General features: G+C 32.7%; 2 protein-coding genes across 2 annotated transcripts; one reads left to right on the top strand and one right to left on the bottom strand.

The window, feature by feature from the left end:
* Positions 1-4,913: 4,913 nt before the first annotated feature.
* On the bottom strand, positions 4,914-7,541 carry LOC105772727 (two-component response regulator ORR9). The gene is made up of 5 exons (XM_012594145.2): positions 7,098-7,541; positions 6,871-7,013; positions 6,226-6,303; positions 5,427-5,494; positions 4,914-5,341 (listed from the first exon to the last, which is right to left on the bottom strand). Exons 1-5 carry the CDS (start codon positions 7,285-7,287, stop codon positions 5,032-5,034), a joined length of 789 nt encoding a protein of 262 aa, XP_012449599.1. The 5' UTR covers positions 7,288-7,541; the 3' UTR covers positions 4,914-5,031.
* A 9,753-nt stretch (positions 7,542-17,294) lies between these two features.
* LOC128041669 (uncharacterized) lies at positions 17,295-18,425 on the top strand. Its single transcript, XM_052631953.1, has 2 exons — positions 17,295-17,403; positions 18,052-18,425. Exons 1-2 carry the CDS (start codon positions 17,295-17,297, stop codon positions 18,423-18,425), a joined length of 483 nt encoding a protein of 160 aa, XP_052487913.1.
* The last annotated feature ends 374 nt before the right edge of the window (positions 18,426-18,799 follow it).

The raw sequence follows: 18,799 nt of genomic DNA, 5'->3' as shown, positions 1-18,799 counted from the left end.
ATCGATATTCAGTTCGGAAGAGTTTACCGATTATCGCTCGTAGGAGCATACATGTACAAGAGTTAACGGATTACAGTTTAGTACACCTCGTGTGCACCACCCGCGTATCTAACGATATTCTAAGTGTTTCAACAGGCATATTGTTATTATGAGATTATACAAGTTCGATATGAATAAGTACATATATTTACATGGAAATTGTTGATATTTGATATATGTTTATATGGCTTAGATGTTACAAGTACATGGAATTCAATTAATTGATGAATTCATATATGATTCTTGGTTTTATGTGAATATATGACTAATATGATTATGGATTGTATGATAGACTTTGGCCAAATTGAATTGTGCCTTGCTTTGAGTTGCTTACTTAAATGGTAGTCAAATGGTAAGTCTAATTTCGTATCACACAAAATTACTAAGCTTAACTGCTTACTCTGTTTATTTTTCTGTGTCTTATAGTGTTTCGGTAGCTTGCTTGGATTGGAAGTTATCGGAGATTGCATCACACTATCAAATGTTATTTTGGTACTTATGACTTTATATTTTGGGTTAAATGGCATGTATAAGTCATTTTGGCTAATGGTAGCCTTTATGTTTTATTGTGTATTTAGCCATTTGATTTGGCTTGAATTTGGTATATTTTGTTATGTAAATATGTAAATGGCCTTATTGTATATGATGTATGGTTTTCATGTAATGCATTGTTTCTGAATTGGTATTAGGGTACCAAATGGTTGAAGTTAAAATGTGGTATGCATGTTTAATTTAGGCACTAGATCTCATAGGTGAGGTTGACCATTTAGGTATACTTTGGAAGTATATTTGGTATGTTTTAAAGTTATCATTTGAATATGTTTATGGATATCATGTTGTATGTGTGAAAGTACATGTTATAAACTTGATATTGGTTGGTTTTAAGTGCCTAATTATGCCTTGGTTCTATACAAATTGATGTGTATAGGTTGGTATCAATGTGGGTAAGGAATATGGCTTGAAAAATGGCCTATTTTTGTCCACACTGGCAAAGACACGGGCGTGTGTCTCAGCCGTGTGTCCCCTGATACTTCTATAGAAATCAAGTCAATAGCTTCACACGGCCTAGCACATAGGCGTGTGGCTTGGCCGTGTGGCACAAGCCAATATACTCTCCAATTTTCACACAACCTAGCACACGGCCTAACACACGGGCGTGTGAGGTCATTTCGAAGGGTAGACGACCTGGCACACGGGCGTGTCATTGGTCGTGTGACCCAAGTCAGTGAGTTACACGGGGTCAGACACGGGCTGGGACACGACCATGTAATCCCATTTTGAATGCCCACACGGCCTGAGACACGGGTATGTGTCCCCTGCACTTTAAAAAATTTTCTATATTTTTCTAAAAATTCATTAAGTACTCGGTTTAGTCCTGAATCACTTTTAATGTCTATATAAGGGCTCGTATTAGGAACTATATGATTGAATTTGAATGACTTTTGTTTACAATAAGAAATGAACATGAATTGTATGATTGTATGAGTTATAAGTCCGGTAAAGCTCCATAACCCTGTTACAGCGTCGAATACAGGTTAGAGGTGTTACAGTCCACGTTCATTACAGTAGAATGGTTTTGTAGGAAGGAGACATAGGCAAATTGTGGAAATTGATTTTCCTCTCTTGGCAAAGCAATTATGCCTTTTAGGTTTTGGAATGATGCCTTCACTAGTGTCATTTTCCTTATAGACAAGTTACCTACTAAGGTTTTTACAAGTACATTTCTTTATGAGGAACTTTTTCATGTTAAACCTAATTATGTTTTCTACTAACCTTTGGTTGTTTGTCTTATCCCCACCTTAGACCCTATAACTCTCATAAACTATAATTTAGATATTTTCCATGTTGTTTCTTAGCTACTCTCCCTCTCATAAATGTTATAAGTGTCTTGATATTAGTGGTCAAGTTTATATCTTTAGGCATATCCGATTTAATGAAACTGTGTTCCCTTATACCATTTTGTTCACCCAACCCTATCCTATCTCATTCATCAAACATGTCAAATCAGTTTCTATTAGAAAGCTTGTTTAGTTCCTTATGTCTTTTCTTGTAGTCACACCCAGCCTGACATCTCACTCTTCTTCCTTAGCTTCACCCACTCTTTGTCCACTTCTTTCTTAACCTCTCCTATTACATCATCATCATCATCATTATCAAGTCTTCCTTTACCTACTTTAGCTACCCCTGATGCCCTTTTCTTCTCCTCAACTAATACTACTATTCATTCTTCTATCTTAGCTGAAGTTATTCCTCTGTCCTCATCCTTACCAATACCATCACTCACTACCTTTAACTCCTATTCCATGATTACCAGAAGTAAAAGTGGCATCTTTAAACCTAAGGCATATATTGTTGAGTCATCTAATCTTTTAGAGGTTGGACTAACTGATATTCATAAAGCTATGCAACACCCAATCTGATGAGAAGTTGTGCATTAAGAACTTGAGGCTTTGACTAAAAATGAGACTTGGTCTTTAGAAGTTTTACCATTAGCCAAGAAAGTAATGAGGTTTAAGTGGTAGTTTAAAGACATTTAAATGGGTCAATTTCTAGGTATAAGGCTCGACTGGTTGCAAAGGGATGCTCACAACAGGTGGGCTATGATTTCTATGAAAATTTTAGTCCTATGGTACGAGCGACAACAATTCAAACAGTATTGATTGTTGCAATCATAAATGGTTGGTCACTTGGGCAAGTAGATGCCAATAATTCATTTCTCAATAGTATATTGACTGAAGCACTTTATATGGTGTAGCCTCTAGGGTTTGAAGTTTTTTGGGGATAAACCCGATTGAGCAACGAATAAGTAAAATAATGAAGAAATTAAAAAGATCAAACACAAATATTTTAGTGAAAAAATTCCTCCGAAAAGGATAAAAAACCACGTGCAAAAGGAGATTTCACTATAATAAAATAAAGCACAAGAGGTGGAGATAAAACTAAACCTTGAAACCCGAAAATAATAACTCTCAAAATGTAAACACAAAATTCTGTGAAAGCTTGTAAAAGCTAATATCTAAATGTGTTATGGGTTATGTTCTAGGGTGAAAATTGGTCTATTTATAGGTTAAATTCATAGGTCAAATAATATTAAAATAACCTACACTAATTAGAGTTTGATTGGAAAAAATAATCAGAATTTGACTGGAAGAAGAAAACTAAAAAAATTGCATAACACGTTGCCTCGTCGTGATGTGGTTGTTCCCTCATTAGGACACCCTTCATCACGTCATTGGGACGAGGCGTCTCTTCTTGTCGAGATGTCGGTGGTCATGTCATTGAGACGACACCTCTTCCTTGTTAGGACGTCAACTTTGTTTCGACCAAAAAATGCGAGGCATACTCTACAAAGTTGAAGGTCCTTTTGGTTAGGAACTTGCTGTAAGCCTTAGAAATCTTTATATGATTTTAAGCAAGCGCCTAAGGCCTAGTTTAACAGACTAAAATGGTTTCTTATTTCAAAACTTCAATTTCAAGCATCTATTGCTTATCCATATTTGTTTATCAAGGTTACAACTCAGTCAAAACTTTTTGTAATGGTGTATGTGGATGATATAATTGTGACTGTAGACTCAGATATTGTTCTTGTTCTTTTCACTTAGAAGCTTCATCAAGAGTTCTCATTGAAAGATTTAGGGCAATTTAATTTTTTCCTCGGAGTGGAAGTTCAACATCTGCCAGTAGGTGTTTTCTTGAGTCAAAGAAAGTATATCACAGAGTTGTTGACTAAGGCCTTTAAGTTGGAAGCTCAATCTATTCCTACACCTATGGTTAGCTCCCCTAAGTTAATTCCTTTAGGGAAACATTTTGTTGAAAGTTGTCATCAATAATAGAAATATTATGGGAGCCTTGCAATATGTTTGCCTTACTAGACTAGATATTGCATGCAGTGTGAATAAGGTGAGCCAATACATGAGCTCACATTTTGATACTATTTGGAAGGCAATCAAAAGAATTCTGAGGTACTTATGTGGCACATTGGACTATAGGGTCTTCTATAAAGGGACCAAGTCTTAGTTAATTTGTTATGCTGATGCAGGTTGGGTAGCCTGTGTGGAAGATTGCAGGTATACATCAGGTTTTTGCATCTATTTGGGAGGCAATCTTATGGCTTGGAGATCTAAAAAGCAAAATTTAGTTTCCAGGTCCACTTTAGAGGCAGAGTATAGGTGTCTTGCTAATGTAGTCTTTGAAGGAATTACATATTCCGACTAATGGCAAGTCACTTGTTTGGTGTGACAACACTTGTGTAGTTTCCACGGCAGCTAATCCCACTCATCATGCTCGAATTAAGCATGTTGAGTTGGATATTCACTTTGTCAACTTGAAGTTAGTTTTGTTCCTTAAGAAGATCAAGTGGTTGATATTTTAACCAAACTACTCACTTTAGGGTGTTTTTAGATGTTAAGGTATTAGTTGGGTGTTCGCTAGCTAGGATCTTGTTGTATTTTCTCTCTTTAGGAAGGAGAAAACTAGGAGAATATTAGACTATAAAGTCAAAACTGTTGAATTCGATTACATTCAATTAGTTAATGTCAGTTAATTCAATTACTCTTTATGTTATCATTAGTTACAATTGGTGTATAAATATGCATTATGCAAAGAGTTGTAATCAGATGAGTTGGTTATCAAGAATCAAACTATACTCAATTTTCATTTTCTTTGTTTCTCTGTTCGCATTTACTTAGTTGCTTCTCTAAGTCATGTGATCTTCTAACAATGAGAATGTTGATTCTTACTAAGTAGCCGGAAAGAATCGTGGAAACATTAGAACTCGAGTGTGGAGAAGGGAGCTTTCCCATCAAAGTCTCAGAAATTTTAGGTATTTGAGTTGGATTCAAGTCCTATTGATAAATGTAACTAAAAAGAATGCCTTAAAAGTAAAGCCTCTTAATTTTGATATTAGCAATAACCAAGTAAATGCACAAAACCCCAAGTATAAGAAAATGGAGTGTCACTCATCTTAAACTCTAAATTAATTTATACCCTTTTTCATATCGCAACCGCTAAACCTTTTATTTTAGGTCGCCGGCTCTCTGTATCTTCGGAAGATAACGCCTTTCTTTTGCTAAAATTATTGTTCATACTCGTACTATTATTACCTTTGTCGATGTTGCTATCGTTGTTGACGACCTTGTCATTGTTATTATCACTATTGTGGTCGGCGTTGTTGTCATCATCATCTTTGTCAATGTTTGTGCAAGAAAGATGAAGGGATTTGAGAAGGTAAGCTTCAATTTTCTCTAGGTCTGATAATTGAAGAGGCTTTAACATGAATTCTTCAGCTCCTCCTTCCAGGCACCTGCTACCATTTGCCGTTTTAATTAATATCAATTAATTATTTTAAATAATGAATTTATATAAATAAATAAATAAATAAAATGTACATGCTAATTCTAGAAGGAACATTCTCTGATGACATGACCACGACTGGTACATCTTTCCATGAAGATCCCTGCGGATGTAAGCAAAATCCAATGAAACTATTATAATATTTGAAAATATAATTAATGGTTGCTGATCTACTAAACTTCAGTACTCCAACCAAATGGGAATTATTTGTTAAAATCATATATGGCCCTTCAAACATTTATAAAACCTACAAATTTCTCCCAATTTTGCTCTTCATTCAACAATATAAAAATAGTTTTTAATTAAGTATTATTTTTCAACATTCAAAATAAATGAAAATATTGTTTCATATATATATAATACTAATTAAGCTTATATTTATAAAATACGTATTATTAGTATATTGTTATTAAACATAAAAAATTTAAATGATATTAATAATATTCTATTTGTGTCCATAAACAATGCCTTAATAATATCATTCTATGAAAAATAATTCAATTAAAATATTTTTAAAAAAGTTGTTTAATAAAAATAAATAGTAATAGTAGTGAAGATGAGTGGATAGTTGGATAGGTTTCAATGCATGTGAGGCAATAGTATTTTTCTTCTTTCTTGAATTAGATTTCTTGGTTTAGTAACCCTTTGGTTGTGCGGGGTGGTGCGTTTAGTGTTTTTGTTTTTCTCACAGCTATAATATCGTTACAGTATCTAACCTCACACACACTGCCCATCCAAATCCACACTTAATGATCCAAGAATTGATCCTAAGAATTCATATAATTGATATACATTATAAATTAAATCCAAAGAGTTTAAGAAGGATTGGTTGACCTTAAGACGTTTGAGTAAATCATAGCCGCTCATTCCGGGCATACAAAAGTCTGTCATGATTAAGTTGACTTTAAGTCCCTACATTTGATCAGAAAAGAAATGTTAGTAGTAATCATGTAAACTCAAAAATTCCAGGGGGTGAAAAATAACATAAATAAGGGACTTAATTTCATGTAAATGCACATTATAAAAGCTATAATGGTTAGAGTTTATTTTTCCTTTTCCATTCATATTCCTAAACATGTAAATGTGTAAATAAAATATAAATATATAAGTCCTTCAATGCAAATTGGTTTCTAAGAAGAAAGAGAGTAGAATTTCAATGTACCATAACCAATAGTGTGTCTGATAAAGTGAAAAGATTCTTAAAAGAAAAGAGTTTGATAAGAGAAAAGTTTTTTTTTTTAAATGATCTTTTTCACCCTAGCATATAGAAAAAAAATTCTCTTATTTCAAAATTTATGTATATATTTTTAATTTTTTTTTTTTGGTGCCCACCCATCCAAGCAAAACCTTATCGTTGAAAGCTTACGTTTTGAATAAGGTGAATGAAAGGTCATTGTTATATACAAACACAAAATCTTTTATCATCAAACCAAATTAATCGATTGAATATTGCTTATAGTATAATATTGAAGAACATACCTCTCGTTGCGAAGATTGGGAACAAGAAGATGAGTTAGAAGAAGATGAGGAGGAGGAAGAAGAAGAAGCTGTTGAGTCAGAATCCAGGTTATTCAACAGACCAAGATATTCCAAAGCTTTATCCCCAGAGTCTACACAGGTCACTGCAATTACATATCCATATAGAAACAATCAGCAATCCTTCAGAACCAAACACTGGTTACATACATATTATACTATGTACTCACCTTGGTATGAAGATACTTTGAGGAGTTTCTCCAATAACTTCCTGTCTATAACACTGTCATCAACTGCCAATACATGAAAATGATGTCCTTGTTCTTGTTGTCCCTCCTGCGCCTGCATTTCTGGTTCTTGTTTATGCTGCTGTTGGGTTCTGTCTTGAATAATATTGTCTGATGATTTCATCAACTCCATAGATAAGAAACCTGTTTAGTTTGTTGGACTGTTTTGTTTCTATGGTGGGTGTCCTTGCAGGCCTTTTTATACACCTAACTGCTATGAAGAGAAAGAAAGAAGGAAAGGAAAGAGAATTGATACGCTTTTGATGGAGCATGAATGAAGAGAGTGTGTGAGAGAGAGAGAAGGGAAAAAAAGGGTGTTTCCCATAGGTTTTTATGAAGTAGGTGAGAAGGGGCAACTGTATTTTGCAGCAAATAGAAAAGAAAAGAGAAAAGAAAGGAAAGGAAAGGAAAAGACCAAAGAGTGAAATTTCAAGCTATGAGAAAAAAAAAAAGAAGAGGAAATGCTTTATTTGCAAATTCGTCCCTAAAATATTCCTTGATTCTTTCCTAGGTACTTAATATATATTTTTTTTGTTTGAATTAATACTTAAACTATCATTTTGTCTCAATTTATCTAAAAAATTTAACAAAAAGATCCATGACATGGGTAGGCAGACACTGACACATTCTTTTTTGTTAAACTCGATAAAATTATAGTTTTGAAATTTCAAACCATGTGACCCCATCCTTAACCCTAATATTGTAAAAAAAAAAGCATATAGGTGTACAAGGGTCGAGTTGAAGATCAAGTTTGAAGACAACCCATATTTTGAAGAGGTCTAATATATTTTTTTTCTAAACCCTCCCAAACTTTACCCATGAACATGTCTATTTTAGTACCACTTCTGGTAAAACAAATCTTTTAAGTATCTACGTAAGAATTGAGTAATAATTTAGGGAGCAATTAGATTATAAAGGGAAAAGAAAAAAATTGTGATCTCTCACTAGATTCTCTACAACATGTGCTGGTACAACCACTTATCTCTTTCTTTTCTCTCTGTCTTTTTCTCTTCTTTTTCTCTTTTCTTTTATTTGCTTTGGATTTTGTTTGATTGAAAATCCAGAGCCAGATTTTGTTGCCATTTAGTCATCATAGTGTAAGCAAGGTTTTTGATTTTGATGGCTTTGATTTTCTTTTTTCAAAATAAAGAAGGGTTAACTAATAAAACTGCTATTAGGTTTAATTAAGAGGTTTAAATATTACTGTCTTTGGTCTTTTTGGTTAGGGTTTTGTAATATAAAATATATATTAAATCAATGTCATATCAATGTTGCTTTGCATGCTTGAGACTTGGTGGGATCAATTTGTTCCAACCAACAGATTGTGAGATTGTGACCCATCATTTCTTTTTCCTCCTTTCTCTTACAATCTATATATATATATATATATTTATTTTAACAAAGGTGGATAATTAAGATTTAGGTTTTGGTATTAATTTTTACAAATAAAAGTAGACGATTTTATAATTTTTTATTAATATATTTTAATAATTTGTGTGTTAAAAAACTATTTAGAATAAATGAAATAAATTCTAAAGATTTATACCACTCAAATGATGTCATCAGAACAATTGGTAAATATATTTTTAATCTCTTTGAAATTTATACATTTTAATCCCTTAAAATAATTATGATTTATCTATGACTTTAACTCCAAATATCACATAGGTTGGCAACAAATGTATTACTAATACTAGTAATTATCCATGGAAAATATTGATTTCCTTTTGCACCCTTCTTTTATTTCATTTTTAGAGAAAATGTATTTTTCCATTCTTTACAAAATTTTATGTTTTAAAACATTTTCCTTGTCACTTCTTTTTAAATGATTAATGGGTGGCACCAAATATCTATGCCACATGAACATCTTAATGAGATGTTGAATGATGAAGTGCCATAATAATTATATTATTATTATTCTATTTGCCACGTGCCATCACATCACTACATTAATTAAGGGTGTTAATCTCATGAATTTGATCATGAAAACAAAATGATAATACATGCTTTAAAAGAAGATATCATATTGAATTTTGTATAAAGTATTAAGGTCAAATATGATAACCATCAACAACAAAAAAGAGAGTAGAACCTAAAATCTTTAGGTATTCTTTCATTGTCAAAAGTCCTAAACTTGGTTAAAGAGCCCACGAGGGACCAACAAATTATTGGCCTAAATTGGCAATTTAAACCAAGTTTTGACAATAATTGTGAATCTTGAGGTTCAATAATCGAGTTCAAAATTGCAAGATAAAGCAACCTTTGGCTTAATCCTCTACAAGATTAACCTTTCTGGTGAAATGATAACCACAATAACCTTTTTCAATAATAATAAAAAAATTAAATAAACTTTGCCATATATGCCACTGCTTAGCTAATTAACAAAAAGAAAAATCCCATTCAAAATTTTTTATTGTAATTATTAAATATTAAGAGAAAAGTTGTCGACATAATTTGATATAATACTAAAAATGACCCATAATTCCTTTCCAACCCATAAATAGGACGATGATGTGCTTCAGCACGCTCGAACTCACATCCTCCTACATTGATAACAATATCTACATCAATTGAGCTAAAAGTATGGCAAGGTAGAGCCTTTTGTTTATTTGCATAAACAAGAGAAACATAATAATAAAAGATTTGAAAATTGGAACATTGTAAATGGAAATGAAAATAAAAGGGAAAAAGGGACCACAAGAAAGGAAGAAAGAATGTCTAAAGGGTAAAGGGAAGATGAAATAAATAGAAGGGTCCCGCTAAACAAATACTTAAGTTAGTATGAAATCTTCGATGTGGGACCCTTTAAAAATACGATCTCTTTCATGGGCCCACTTTTTGGTACTGTCCTAAAATCAACCCTTTTCTTCCAATGCCTTGCATAATTTCTTTTACCACTTTTTAAGGAATTTCATCTCAATTTAAATTACGGGACTTTTTTTATTTTTTATTTACAACTTTAATTTAATTATCAAATATACGAAGTTTTCAATTAAAAATTATTTTTATTTTTATTTGTAAAAATATAACTCAAAAATTACAAAAAAATTGATAGCGTATGACAACTTTTTATTAATTGCTAATATAAGTTTCAGTTTTATTTAAATTTATTTGTAAATAATTAGTTAATGCTTGTTTAAATTCATTCATATTTTTATTTTTATTTAATTTTTATAAAACATTTCATTTAATATATAGTAATTATTTACACATTTTTCTATCATTATATATGTTTTTATTTTAAATATAAATAACTTAATACATTTTTAACTATTTACTTTATAGTATAATTTATTTAATTTTTATATGATAGATTACATTATAGGCAAAAAAATCTTTCTAGTATCTCTCAAATTTAACCCTTTAAAAATTCGAGTAATTTAATCTATGTCAAATTTAAAAGTGAATATTGAGGACAATTAATTTTTCCTTAATTGTATATAATTTTGATTGATATGATAACAAATGTTTACATTTTTTAAATTTTAAGAACTTAATTTGTTACTATATCAAAAGAAATTTATATATAATTGGCGGAAAACATTAATTGTCATAATTTATTATTCTTAATTGCTCGCTTTTGAAATTGATAAGAATTATATTGTTTTGATTGTTGTTAGAGTAACCAATTTACTCAATATTTTATCCACATAATGCATAAAAAAGGAAAAAAATTATAAGATAAACTTGAAAAAAGTCGAGCAGGTCAAGTTTGAATTTTGAATATTTAAATTCTAATCAAACTCTATTTTTATTCAAATTCTTTAAATATCAAGCTGACACTTGGCATCCGTATCTAGGTGGGTCCCCATTGGTTGTCTGCCACGTGTTGCTAGAACATGTGGGGTAAAAGGGTATGGGAACACATGGACCATCTGATGAAATCACCATCATAATTAATTAGTTTTGTATCAAAGAAGAAAGATTACAATAATAAACAAAGTTTGGTGCACATTTTGACAAATATTATTTTGGGAGATTGTCAATATCATGCAATAAGGGGAAAAAATGAGCCCAAAATCTTGGTGCAATCTTTTTCTTTATCCAAAAGCAAATCCCCAAGCATCTAAGTTTCTTTTATTAGATAGATAACTTAAGGTTAAATTCCTAGAAAAAGGCTCTACTCCATTTAATTTTATTTTTTTTTAAAAGTGAGTCCCCATACCCTTTCATTTAATACAATTTAGGTATAAATTAAAGGGTGGAGCTTGCTTGTTTCAGCCATTAATTTAAAATGTGTAGGTAGCTAGCATTTCAGTTTTCAGTTGGTTTTAAAAAGGGGTAGCAAATATGGGGTCCCATTTCACTAAATATACGACCTTAAATCCATTAAGAAAAGCCACCAAGAAAGAGATCAAATTTCATTAAATCTGGGTATTTGTGGGGCCTGATTAACAGAAACCAACTGTTGCTTTACCAAAGGGTGGGAAGAAATTTCTAATGGGTTGGTCCAAACATATATCTTCTTCTTCTTTTTTTAATTTTTTGGGTTCAAAAACCTAGTAATGACCTACTTTTGTTGGTCAATAAAAGGACTTGATCATCAAGGGTGGATTACAATAAAATATAAATATATCCCAACTTTTTACATGCTAAAAGAATTTCATATATAATCTCAAATACAAACTTTTGTTTGACAAACTTTCTCACTACTTTTCATGTAGTTTCATCATCTTTCAATATATCACCAACATTTGAGATTTCTAAACATTTTTCTTGGATAAGTTAGTTTAATTCATGTCAAGATATAAATGTTTATTTATTTTGAAGCAAACAGATTAATTTCTAGTTAAGAGAGTGCTCCAACTAATGCCATTCAATGTGGGGTTTAAAATTAAATTTATGTTTGGTGGGAAAGATTGGAAATAAAGGAAAAGGAAAGTTATTTGCTTTCATCATGTTTGATTTTAATGATAGAGAAGAAAATTAAGTTTTTAAGTTTGGAGGGGCCAAACATGTAATATTTGCATTTGGCCAAAGTTAAAAAATGGGATTACCTCATTTCCTACTAAATCAAATTAAAGTATATAGTTTTTACTTTCACTTTTTTACCTAAAGTTAAAAAGGAAAAAGGAAATGGATTGAGGTTTAAAGTGGTAGATAAATGATGTCCTTTTTTACCTGTTCTGACGAGATCTTTTGAATCAGATTTGTCTGCTGCTTGTTGGTTCTTTTAGGATCAATCAACCCTTCAATTCATTCATCCAATATATAACACAAAATATTGCAAAGAAAAGATGACATTATTGCTGCTCCTCTGCAACCTAACAAACACAACCTTTTCTAAATCATGCATATTAAAATGTTGAAGATCACAGCTCTCATAAACCCTATTTTTGATGTATTCTCAAAAAGGCATAAATCTAATATATTAAAACTGATTGGGATGCACCAACAATATGTAATACTGGTTGTCACATTCTAAATTTCTGGGGAAAGTATTAGAATATGATTAATCTTTAAAATACTAATATAAAATATTACCATAAATAGTCATTGAAAAGCATTGGTATAGCTTCAATCAACATGAGGATTCATTTATACTAAATCCATACGTGATATAAAATTACATGAATTTCGATTAAAATGATATCACATGTTGGTGCATGATGGCTTCAAATGATGTCAACATAATCACCAATAAAAAAAAATTGGGAATTTTCATGCTATGGTAATTTTTTACGGAAGATTTGGGTTTGAATTTTGAAGAAGATATCATTGGGAGAGATAATCACAAACATCAAAAGCATTAGATTTTATAGACCGTAAAATGGATAGAGAATACCTTAATTTTAAAAAAGTGCGAGAGTTGAGTGTTGTATTGTCAAAGTCACCTCTATTAGAGGGAGTTATATATGCATCGTATGGTTGAAGTTATTTTGTACGATTGTCGAGACCTACAAAAATATAAATATTTGGTATAGCAGTAAACAAGGTCGAATCTAAAAAGAAAGGTAATAATTCTATATCTTTAGTAAAAACAAATAAAATAAAAACAAAAGGGGGTTGAAATTAAAAAATAAAATTATAATTAAAACTATCGAAAGGAAGATCAAAATTTGAATTTAAGAAAAACCAATATGATGAAGATCTAATTGAAGGTAAAAATTTTGATTTTGATTCACGAGTTTGATCATCAATGCAAAGATAATTTTAATGCTACAGTTGTTGACATATATTATGATCCCAAAATGGAGTTTTGTGTCTCAAGTTATGGCCATATTACTGAAGTAGCGCTGTGTTGAAAGTCCAATCCGTAAAAACTTATCAAAAATAATCTTTAAGCTCCTTTCCCTCCAATTATTTACCTAAATCTATGATAAATAAAATATAAGTCTAAATAATATAATTAAGAACTTAAATAGCATAACTTAAGAGGAGAAACATCACAAATAAATTAGAATTTATGCACTTATCAAATTCCCCCACAATTAAACCATGATTGTCCTCAAACATAAAATACTAATGCAAATGCAAATGTAAATGCAAATGCAACCCTAGGAAATACTTAACCCAAATCGAAACTTGAAAATATCATTATATACCAATGGAACGTGTAAACATACTTTCGTAGATAAATATGATATCTTGTATGCTAAGCAAAATATAGCAACAACAACAATTCATACAATTAAGAAGAATTAGAAACAACAGACCTTCGTGCTCAAGTGCAATCATTCATTCTAATAATGTCTAATGAATAAGAAGTATTAGAATAATCAAGAGAACACAATCAAGTTTTAACATGCTTGAAGGTCGCTTGTAACTTTAAGGATTAGGGTCAAATATAACGATAAGGAAAGATTAGACTCACACACTAAGCACTTAGTTACCTTTGGATTTGACTAAGCATAGAGTACCAAATTCCTTTTTCGAAATAACTTATTCCGCCAATACCCTTAAACAATCATAAGATAAAAGTGAAGCTCAAAGTATTTATAAATATACACAATTAAGCATTTAATTTTTTTTCTAAAAACATCCTAATGGTATAAATTAAAGTTATACACACTCTATATCAAGTTAACATGCAGGTTTTGAAAATATTCACTATGACAAATTCACAATTGTCAAAGACATAAAAATATTTCAACATCTTAATAAGTTAGGATTTCATGCAAACTACTATGCAAAAACTAAAAAAATGCTAACAAAACATTCAAAAAATTAAATAAAAAACTAAAAGTCATGCAAATTAACTGGCTCCTCCACACTTGAATCGAACATTGTCCTCAATGTCCCAAAAGTAAGTAAAGAATTAGGAAACTTCTTTATTTAAGCTTTGAAAGTGTAGGTCGAAGTAAACCTATCCTCTACTCCTTTTGATGCATTCGAAACTCGTTCTATCAAGTGTGGTGGTACTATGACACAAAAGCAAAAAGAAATATAATAACAAACAAAATGAAATAAAACTGAAAATGAAAAAGAAAAAAATACAAGTGAAGGCATGTGACCATGGGACATTGGGGGTGTTGTGGGTTTGGCGTAAGGGATCTAGGCATTGGGGAGTGCTGGGGCGAGGGATGTGTGGGGGAATAAAGTAGGAGCTAGCAAAAGATGCATTGGGAGCATATGGGTAGACGTTAAGCGTGTGGGTTGGGGTAGAAATGACATGCAAGAGAGGAAGCAACATGGGTGTTAGGGCGCTTGATTATGCATAGCATATGCAGTTGCACTGGGCGTAAATTTACAATAGGGTTCATGAGGTGACCGCACCAGGGTGTGCAAGTGAGCTATTGTGCGAAATGCGTGAGTGAAGGAAATGATGTGCGGGCTAGGGTGTAGGCGTGCGTGTCACAGGCCGCAATTCAAAGCCCGTGACCATCACACCAAATGCATCCAATGTAGGTCTATTACTCAGATGGGGATCTTTTGGCCCACGAGAACTGGCCCAATTCAAGGAATTATTGGAGAAGCCTGTCAGATTGAAGCCTGGTTGGCCCGATGATGAAGACATGGCAACTTAGGCTAATTTTGGTAACTAATCTTAAAAGATAGAGAGAATCATATCTTGTAAAGATTAGATTAGATTTGATATGGCAAATCTTGTAAATCCCTAAAATCAATGGATATAGTAAATCTCGTCCGTCGATGTAAATGTATCTTGACCGTCGGTTTTGGAGGAGCTCAATTATAAATAGAGAGCCTCCCCCTCATTTGTATTCATCCATTGTAACTTGAATTATTAAGAGTAATAGAATTCTTGAGCATTTACTCAAACACTTTGTGTGTAATGGCCCAAATTCAAAATTATCGGAATAATGGTTTCGTAACCACAAATCCAATTTAAAGAGAAATTTATTTTAATATTTTTGCATGAATATTGATATGATAGGAAAAATCGTATGAAAATATCGATTGAAAAATTTTACTGATTAAGCGGTTAGTTAGAAAAAGAAATTATTGAAGAAATTAGGTAAAAATAAGATATCGAGACTTCGATCTCATAAAACCGAGTCAAAAATATTTTTATAAATATTTATGAAGTGTTAGTAATATGGTAATAAAATTTCGTTAGAAAATTTTAATGTTTAGGTAGTCAATTAAGGAAAAGGACTAAATTGAAAAGGTGTAAAAGTTACTAGAGGATTAAATAGCTCAATTGTGAAATGAAGAGGGATATAAATTGCAAATAACCCTAAAAGGAGATATTTTAAGCGCATACTGAGAAAAAATCAGAGAATTGAAGAATTAAGGGTAAAATTGGAATATTGCAAAATTTGCTTTAAAAGTTAGGACTAAAGTGGAATTATCTAGATTTCTCTTTATTTTCTGCACTCTCATCAGCTAAAAAACGTCCTAAGGGTTTCTTCAAGCTGGTTTTCATAATTTTACACCAAATCCGAAAATTCAAATACGAAGCAAGATCGAGGAAAAGAAAAGTTCGGGATTAGTAGATTTTGGTTACGAACAAGTGTCGAGGTAAGTTCGTGTAACTTGAATTATATTCATAAATGCTTGAAATGTTTGTTATTGATGTGAATATGATTTGGATGTTTATTGTATGATAACCGATGAAGTATTGATATTCTTGATGAAAAAGGAAATAAATCCGGTTGAATGAAAGGAAAATTGATGGATCTCTAAAAAGAATTGACGGTAAAAGGATCTAGCCCGAACGGGTGATCCTATCTGATATAGCCCTCCCAAGAATATGTGGAAAATGGATTTAGCCCGGACGGTAATCCGAATTAGGTCTCAATTTAGCCTGGACTGTAATTCGGATCCAAGCTCATTAGAGTAATTGTCGTTGCAGGGATTTAGCTTTGACCGGTAATCCCGACAATACTCGTGAGTTTATATTACAGTGATTTAGCTCGACCGGTAATCCATTGTAAGGATGAGGTTCATGGAGTGTGCTCTCTGAAATGGAAATGTCGACATGAATATGAATTGACGGACCGGATTTGTACACTTAGGTGTACCCCTAAATATCCATCAAAATTCCAAGTAGTTCAACGGGATAAATATGGAAAAATAACAAGGAAATGGAAATCATGGAATTGATGAGCTCATCAATCATTTATCTTTGTAATGAATTTGTATGAGGTTGAGTTTGTATGTTATAGATATATGTTTATGTGAATTGGATGTGTGCTTGTGTTATTAAATGATGGATGTATAAGTATGGTAAGTATAATTCCTGTTGCATGAACTTACTAAGCACAAAGTGCTTACCCTGTTTCTTTTCCCCCTGTTTGTAGAGTTAAGAGCTCAGAGGTCGGATTTGGTCGGAGACACATCACACTATCAATCTCGAGATCTCGGTACATAAAGGAACTTTATTTTTGAAATCAGTGGCATGTATAAGCTAGTAAATTAGATGTTAATGTGAAATGAATGTATGGTTAGCCATTGGTATGGCTAACAAATTTTGGTTTTGGTATGTGATGAAATTATCTTATGAATATGATAAATCTATCTTGAAAAAAAAAATTTCGGTAAAATCTGGTAATGCCTCATACTCTATTTCGGCGACGAATATGGGTAGGGGGTATTACATTTGTTGGTATCAGAGCTACGGTTTAGCCGGTTCTCGGACCGACGTAGCAAATATGAGATTAGCTATACATGCCATTTAAATTATTATTGATAGTGTGATATCTCCTGACCATTTAAAATGTGATTTTCTTATAGTAAATGTCTGCCGACCGAGCTCAACCCGAGGAAACCGGGAGTCATACTCCGACTTCAGAACAAAGAGAAGCTGAAGCTACTAGTAGTAGAGGGTCCGAGACAAGGGACCAAAGTGAAGAGGCTAAAATGGCCTTCTATCAAATGATGAATGAATGAATGGTTTGCTCAGTATATAAGAACTAACCCTGTAGTGCAGCAAGCTCAAGCTCCTCCTCCTCCTCCACTGGTTCCTGAGATTCCACAGGTGCAGTCTTCAATCTATCGAAAAGGAAAGCTCCAGTTGATAAAATCGAAAATATAGGGCGTAAGAATTTAGAGTCAGAAGCATAATAATGATCCCGAACGGGCTGAGGTTTGGTTAGAGAATACTATTCGGGTTTTGGAGGAATTATCTTGCACACCAGAGGAATATCTGAAATGTACCGTCTCACTGCTAAAGGACACAGCTTATCATTGGTGGAATACTAAAGTTTCAGTTGTTCCAAAAGAAGAAATTACATGGGAGTTCTTTCAGAACGAATTTAAAAAGAAATATATCAGCCAGAGTTCCTTGATCAGAAGAGAAAAGAATTTTTTGAGCTGAAACAGGGCAACAGATCGGTATCTGAGTATGAAAGAGAATTTGTTCGATTGAGTAAATATGCTCGGGAATGGGTACAGTCAGAGGCTGAAATGTGCAAATGATTTGAAGAAGGGTTGACTGAAGAAATTAAGCTACTGATCGGAATTCTTGAAATTCGAGAGTTTGCTATATTGGCAGAGCAAGCTTATAAAGCAGAAGAATTGAGCAAAGAAAAGAAACAAGCTGAAAGAGAAGCTCGGGTTTTCAGTAAAAGATCAATGGAAAAATCTCAGTTTTCTGCTTCAAAGAAATTAAAGAAATACCAGGATCGTTCTACCTCAGCCACTGGGTATTCGGGTAGAGAGCGAGGTTTTCAACGCACTAATCGAAGACCTTCCACTCCATCAGTGACCAGTGTTGGCAGTGTTGGCACCCCTAAGCCGAGATGTCAGTACTTTAACAAACTTCATTTTGGTGAATGCCGATCAAAGAGCGGGGCTTGTTACCGATGTGGTTCTTTCGATCATTTCCTCAGAGATTGTCCAGAAAAAGGTGAAAAAGAAGTTGAATGACATCGAGGCCGAGTAATCCGGCCGAGGGTAGACCACCTCGACCATTTGGTAATGTCGGTGGTAGTCGAGGAACTACGAAGATACTGCAGTGTGCCCGAGGCACGAGCACTGCTAGGACATATGCCATTCGTGCTAGAGAAGAGGCCTCAAAGACATGATGTTATTGCTGGTACATTTTCTTTACTTGATAATTGATATAACTGCATTGATTGATCCCGGTTCTACGCATTCATATATATGTGTTAAACTTGCACTTGTTAAAATTTATCTATTGAACCTCATCAATTTGTGGTTAAAGTCTCGAACCCCGGGCGGTCTGTATTAGTGGATAAAATTTGTAAAATTATCCACCGATGGTAAGAGGTTATTGTTTC

The sequence above is a fragment of the Gossypium raimondii genome, chromosome 6, assembly GCF_025698545.1.
Source record: "Gossypium raimondii isolate GPD5lz chromosome 6, ASM2569854v1, whole genome shotgun sequence".
Classification (NCBI taxonomy): domain Eukaryota; kingdom Viridiplantae; phylum Streptophyta; class Magnoliopsida; order Malvales; family Malvaceae; genus Gossypium; species Gossypium raimondii.
The sequence above is the reverse complement of the archived record's forward strand: the minus strand, read 5'-3'. Positions and strand labels throughout refer to the sequence as shown.

Bases quoted from the DNA above. Each gene is read 5' to 3' on its own strand.
- LOC105772727 (XM_012594145.2), bottom strand. From the start codon at position 7,287: ATGGAGTTGATGAAATCATCAGACAATATTATTCAAGACAGAACCCAA. The intron at 6,304-6,870 runs GTATGTTCTTCA...GATCAAATGTAG, and splicing joins CCCAATCTTCGCAACGAGAG to GGACTTAAAGTCAACTTAAT. The intron at 5,342-5,426 runs GTACATTTTATT...AAATGGTAGCAG, and splicing joins GTTCCTTCTAGAATTAGCAT to GTGCCTGGAAGGAGGAGCTG.
- LOC128041669 (XM_052631953.1), top strand. From the start codon at position 17,295: ATGTCTGCCGACCGAGCTCAACCCGAGGAAACCGGGAGTCATACTCCG. The intron at 17,404-18,051 runs GTGAAGAGGCTA...CTATATTGGCAG, and splicing joins GTCCGAGACAAGGGACCAAA to AGCAAGCTTATAAAGCAGAA.